The sequence below is a fragment of the Argentina silus genome, assembly GCF_951799395.1.
Source record: "Argentina silus genome assembly, chromosome: 11".
In the NCBI taxonomy this organism is placed as follows: Eukaryota; Metazoa; Chordata; class Actinopteri; order Argentiniformes; family Argentinidae; genus Argentina; species Argentina silus.
The window spans coordinates 21189722-21196728 of NC_139665.1; the positions used below are offsets into that span (position 1 = coordinate 21189722).

At 43.3% G+C, this 7007-nt stretch overlaps 1 protein-coding gene across 1 annotated transcript; it reads left to right on the top strand.

Annotated features, from left to right (window-relative positions):
• Positions 1–680: 680 nt before the first annotated feature.
• On the top strand, positions 681–6968 carry gsdmea (gasdermin Ea). The gene is made up of 9 exons (XM_083679884.1): positions 681–861; positions 2488–2724; positions 2968–3160; positions 3398–3696; positions 3911–4057; positions 4323–4450; positions 4598–4781; positions 5536–5606; positions 5787–6968. The coding sequence occupies exons 2-9, from the start codon at positions 2514–2516 to the stop codon at positions 6018–6020; spliced, it is 1467 nt and encodes a 488-aa protein (XP_083536010.1). The 5' UTR covers positions 681–861; positions 2488–2513; the 3' UTR covers positions 6021–6968.
• Positions 6969–7007: the final 39 nt, after the last annotated feature.

Genomic DNA, 7007 nt, shown 5'->3' on the forward strand with positions numbered 1-7007 from the left:
GCAAAGCACAGTACAACACAAATACACACACACCATTTCATCTCCTCTAACCTCAATCTCTAGATTTTGTTGCTCCTATGGAGTTTCCTGCCTGCTCTGTTTCTTTTCTGATGGTTGTAGATGAAGGTGGTTTATACCCAGAGCTAATGATTTATCAACAGGTTTTAATTGGTTGTGGAAGGGGGTTCAACCCCCATACAGAATGTCTAACACTTTGAGAAAAATGTTGTAGGTCTGTATGTCCATTTGCGACCTTCTACAGTTTACTTTTTATGAACCATACCAGGTGATGTTAGTCCTCTCTTCAAGCTCTATAGCGTTACTGAGCTTAGACTAAGAATCCAAAGAGAGGGGCAAGCCCGCGCTTGTCTGAAAGACACACGCACACACACGCGCGCGCGCGCGCACATGCCTCTGCTCATATGATAGTAATTACCTCGGTGTGGGGGCTTGGCAGCACAGCGCCGAAGTCCTGTCTCGTGTTTATACGTCGGGATCCCTTCCCCCAGTGTGATTGCCAACTCTCCTCTCCAATCAATGTCCTAGAAGACGTTAAACAGCCTATCATATTGATTCATGTCACATGCAGCTTTTCTGTTCATGCTGGTCTTATCAATTAAGTGACTTTATAACGGAGCGGCATGAGCTTGAACTGTTAGAATGTTTTTGAGAATCTGAAAGTACTTTCTGGCGCTACTTTAGGACAGTCTACTAAGTACAACCTTGTAACACCTCTACTCGTGGAAACGACTGACTATATAGGTGGGAACCCAGAAGACATTATAGAAGTGACAGCTCAATGATCCAGTGTTTCGGTGAAACGCACGCGATTCCCGCTTGTCGATCCGGACCCAACTGTAGGTAGGCTGATATGTGGCGGTGGGCCACTGATAAAGTTGTTGTGTTTTATAGACGAAAGCCTAATTAATATGTCATGCAGCAAATCCACAGTTGAAATCAAATGTAATTGATCATTTTCTTTTGATTTTCACTTTTTTTTCTCGACATTTTCATATCTTGCTTGAGAACTCAAAAACTATTTTCATGTTAGATGCCTTCCAAAAAGTTAGTTTAGGTTATGTTTAGTATTCCGTTGAACGGCGTTTATAAGTACGCTGCTGTTACACCGGCAAGTAATCAATAATGACGTAGAGAGAAAAAGAGAAAGAATTGTTTACATTTTGAAATCACATTGTGGACCACTCTCTTGAGACACTGTAGTAATATAAACATAAAACATCATCTATACACCATTTGCAATTGATGTAATACATGACACCATAAAAACACATATAGGCTATGCAAAAACAAAAACAATAAATAAAAGGACATTTACGCAAGAAACCTGGAGAATAAAATGTTAGGCTTTGGCACAGGCATTTACATTATTTTTACCTGATACTATTTCAAATTCACTTTATTATGTTCAACAACACCATTAAATGACATATGGCTCATTGCCCACTTTCTTGGGGAATTCATAATCCGAGTCACTTTCTTATTAATAAAACCCGAACTCTCTATATGCGCAGCGCGTGGTACTGCTGATGCTGACGTTATGCTGTAAGGACGACCGGCGAGCGGTCTGACCAATCTAAAAATAATTAAAGGTCACCATGAAAGAGCTAGCGGGACAACTAGAGAAAGCCACAAACTTTTCTGTGCGCCATCAAAGCGCGCCGTTCCCCTCCTCTCTCTCTAGTCCTGTGGCACAGCGCTGTTTAAACTCACTCCCCCTTGTTTACTTATAACATTCCAGACGTTCTGATGGATTAAGCCAATGCTCCCTCTCGCTCTCGCTCTCTCGCTCTCGCTCTCTCTCTCTCTCTCTCTCTCTCTCTCTCTCTCTCTCTCTCTCCACCACCTCTTCCGCTCAGATTGCTTTAAATATTTATACTGTGAAAACTGAGCTAGTGAAGGCCAGAGTTGGGGAATGGTGGGTGAGGATGATGGTATGAAGAGGTTGAAGTGTTTACTGGATAGTCCCTGTTCAGTAAGCAATTGACTCATGCTTCAGAGCAATTGACTCATGCCAAGTGAGTCACTGCTCTGGTTCAGGACACATTGGGCTGACACATAAACACACACACACACACACACACACACACACACACACACACACACACACACACACACACACACACACACACTACAGGCCTGGCACTGGTCGAAGGGGATGTACAATAGGGGGAAATCTATGGGGGAACATGACATTGGGAAATCACCTAAATATACCTATATCAGGGTTAGGGTTAGTAAAAGCAGTGTATGATTCATTTTGGTGCACATATCTAGGGAGGGAGATGAAAATAAAAAATAAATTAAACATTCCAGACTTGGAGCACTTGATTAGATTAGAGTCTGGGGTGATCTTCACCCAACGAGAGTAGTAGAGGTGTGTGTGTGTGTGTGTGTGTGTGTGTGTGTGTGTGTGTGTGTGTGTGTGTGTGTGTGTGCTTATGTCACTGTTGATCTGTTTGTTTCCAGGTGTTGGCCCCACCCCTTCTCAGGCGATGTTCGCCAAGGCAACCTCAAACTTTGTCCGTCAGATCGACCCAGATGGAACTCTGATCCCCGTCTCCCGTTGTAACGACTCGGACAAGCTGGTTCCTATGGCACTGGTTGTCAAGCGCAACCGCTTCTGGTTTTGGCAGAAGCCCAAGTACCAGCCTTCTGACTTCACCCTCAGTCAGCTGCTGCTGGGAGACACAGAGCTCTCTCCAGGTGATGTAGGGCCTTACACACAGAACAGAAACACACACTCACCTAACATTCACTTACACGCCTGTGTAACATTAAACACTCACCTAACTCACCACTCCTACATAAACACCACACACACAGATACCACAGACTGTGTTCATTCACACATATACTAATGTCACGCGTGTGTGTGTGTGTGTGTGTGTGTGTGTGTGTGTGTGTGTGTGTGTGTATGTTTGTTCATGTGTCCCTCTGTGGTTTCAGATGTGTCGGAGTCAGACTTCTTGTCCTATGAGGGGAAGTTTGGGGACACTCTGAGTAGGAAAGTAGACGCCAAGGCCGGGACTGTCAGCCTGAACGTGGAGGGGCGGGGCACCTCCAAACTCCAATCATCATTCGGAAGACTGAAAAAACAGGATGTGGACATACGGAGACTGTTGCTGGACTCTAATGACAGGTTTGTAAAGTGTAGTAAAATATCAAATATATGCACACATACACACATACACACACACACACGCACACACACACACAAAAACAGAGCGTGTTAAATGTTAAACAGGTTTGTTTTATGGTCACGTGACATTATTATGTGTGTGAACGAGCACAGTCTGTGGTATCTGTGTATCTGTATGTGTGGTGGTTATGTATTCATATCAGTAAAGGCCTCAACCCCCCCCCCCAACCCCCTCAGGATGGTGGACATGCAGCATGTGTTGGTGCAGCAGATGGAGAAGCGTGCAGAGGTTTTTGGTGTTCTAAAGGAGAGGATCCTCACCACCAGTCCCTGCTCCATCACTGAGACCTCCCAGGATCAGGGCACCTGTGGAGTAATGGCAGTACTGGGCAAGCTGGGGAGCAAGCCTGTTGAGGTGTGTGTGGAGGAGGAGAGCTGTGTTCTGTCAGACAGCGATGTTTCTGTGACGATTCCGCCTCGTACTGTCATTGCTTACAGCCTTGTTGAACTGGAAGTGAAAAAGGACGGACACTATGGTGAGTCTGTGCAAGTGCACTATTTAAGTATTTATCTCTTTGTTTTTGTAGCATGGGAGGCTTTGACGTGTACAGGTATACCCATTTTTATCATAATAATCTCTTTAGAATTTCAGTATATAAAGTGTGTGTGTGTGTGTGTGTGTGTGTGTGTGTGTGTGTGTGTGTGTGTGTGTGTGTGTGTGTGTGTGTGTGTGTGTGTGTGTGTGTTCAGAGCTGTGTCTCCAGCCTGGTACTCTGGGAGGCTTTGAGGCAGACTCACCATCCCTGGAATCATTTGATACTCTCTGTGTTGTGGATGGGCCAGAGTGGAGGGAGGGGAATGTTCCGGAAGGAGTGCCACTCAGCGCACTGCAGAGAGGTTTGTGCTGACAGCAAAATGACCGTTTTTTCGTGGAAGTAAAATGCTGAAGTGAAGTCAGTGGACAACCACCACAGAAAATTTAGGAAAATGATCTTCCTCTTTTGCGCTGTAGATTACTGTGAAAGAGGAAGTTTAGCGCTGAGATAAATTAAATTGGTTGTTTATCCAAACTAATGCTAATTCAGCAATACATATCCCCTTTTATCATTGACCTTGGGACCATAGGCATGATATGAACTATATCCCTCTCTCTGTCCCACAGAACTCCAGAAGTTTGAGGGGTATCTCCTACCTTTGGCGGTTCTGTCTGAGTCAACCCGTTTAGCTCTGTTCCAGAGCCTGTGTGAGGTTCTAGTGGACAGAAACACTCTCACAGTTCTTGAGAACATGGTAGGTACCACAGTGACATCACAGGATGCTAGGGTTAGGGAGAACCATAGTATAGAAACACCTTATCTTATCTTACTTTACTCAGTGTAAATTGATTCTCTCTCTCTCTCTCTCTTTCTACTTCCCATGTTTCTACCTCTCTCTCAGCTGGAAGAGTGGTGTCGAGGTGAGACTTCGAACCAGACTGAGGAGTTGGCTGTTCCTCAGAACAAATCTGTCTGCGCCCTATTGGATTTGCTCCAGCCCGCCCCAACCAATCCGATCCAGGCTGACAGACACACCACTCCTCGTCACCTGATCGCCGTCCACCTGCTGGTCAGCGCCATCCAGGGTAAGAGAGTATACCACGCCCACCTGTGATGTCATCTCACCCGTGACATAATTTCACCTGCCACACTGTAACATCCTATTTCCTCTGACATCATTTCCCTTCACATGACAATCACGATTCGATCTTCTACCTTTAAATAAGTCCTACCTAAAATATGTCCTACCTGCATCACACAACGTTTTGTATGTGTCTGTTGTATTATTCATTATAGAGTATGTCGCTTATAAGGATTATAGTTATCTAACTCCCATGTGTTTTTCTAGAAAAAAAACATTGTGCTGCCTTATTTATAGACCTCTCCAAGGAATTCGATACGGTTGACCTTTCCCTACTCATTCATACGTGGTCTGAAATAGGCCTGGATCAGGCTTCATGTAGCTGGTTTAAAATGATTTAATGGGACAGAACGCAGTGTGTTTACTGATATGCAATCTGTATGTACATTGGGTGGGCGGGCATTTGGTTTGACAAAGAGTTGACGTTTAGGAAACGTATGGAGGAGATTTCAGGTGGGCTTCTTTTTATAGGAATAGATCTTGCCTTTCCCTGAAGAGTAGAAAGCAGATTTTGCAATCAACCTTCATTCCAGTGCTTGATTATCGTGATATCATCTACCAGAATGCAGCAGCCACCACTCCTAAACCTTTGGATGCCAGCTACATTTTGTGTATGTGTGTGTTTCCAGGTGTGTGTATGTTTACAAGTGTGTGTATGTTTATATGTTAACTTACTCCACTCTTGTGTGTTACCCCAGCACTACCTGATGCCGCTCTGATTCTGCTGGGGGAGTGCAGTTCTGATGTCCTGCAGGCCCTCAACACTCTGGTCAGTGTCTTTCACTCCTTCTGAATCAACTTGCTTTCATATCTATATCTGATTTACTGATCCACTCTTCACCTGCTATCCCAACCAAATCGCTTGGTGCTTCATAGGGTTAGGGTTAGGGTTAGGGCACTATCCAAGATCCTGATTAGCTTCCTACCCTGTCTGTTCTCTGTCCAACAGATGACCAGGCTAACGGTGAATGGACAGTCCCTCCCCACTGAGTCACTGCCCCTCCCCCTGCAGGATGACAAGGCTTTCCATTGGGCGGAAGAGCTCCTCTGTTTGTCCAATGTAAGGCTGTGGAGAGAGAAGGAAAGGTTGTGGGCGGAGACTGGAAGCAAACAAGGAGTTTTTCCATTGGTTTTGTATCTCACTGTGCAAGGACTTACATCCCTTTGCTCTGGGCAGAAGTAGTGTGTGTGTGTGTGTGTGTGTGTGTTTACAGTGTATGTGTGTGTCTGTGTGTTCGGGTTTGTTGTAGAATGTAAGACAATATACAGTATGTCACACTTTGTACCTGTGTGACACTCCAGAGTGGTCAGAGCAGCAGTGTGGTCCCTTGTATATACTAGATGCACTAGATGTGGCACTAGGTGGCACACACACACACACACACACGCACATTCACTTTGTGAAAATGAAAGTCACACACTCTTTTCTCATTGCTGTGACATTTATTCAACATTGCAGCTCAATAGCCTTACGTAGCCATACACTCCTACCAGAGCTCGTAGACTTTCCACTGATTCTCAAGAATTTAGTCCAAGTTATGAAAGAAAGATTTTACAGCAAGCAGACATTTAATATGAAAAGAAAGTTCTAGATGCACTAAAATGCTGCTCCTAACATAGTATTTCGTATAAGCTTTTAAAAACGTTTAAATACTTCTTTTGAATATTCCTATTTTATACATATTTTATTTATCATACAATGATATTCATCGAGAAAGGGGGAAATTAAATGCATGCATTTTTTAATATGTTTTTGTCATTTAAAGCTATTCTTATGTAAACGTAAATAATGTTATGTGTGTTTACATACCTCTATTATCCAACCAAACATTTTACATTTTTGTATTTTACTCATAGTGGGGTGTTGGTTTATGCTGCTTTTAAATCTATAATCTGGGCTGCTGCTTTTGCTGCTAAAACTATTGACATTTCTGTGTGAATATGTTTGTAATACGTTTATCATACTGCCTCTGTAATACATTGTCATTGCATTTTTTGATAGATTAGTCTCGTGTGTTTCAGTAATATGTGAATATGTTGCATTCCTTAATTTGTCAGTCATTTTTGTTGACAAATGATTGTTAATGCTTCAATAAAATGTTTCTATCTTAAATGAAATATATACTGTATATGTAAAACCCACCCATTGTTTCTGAGTGATTTGTATCCT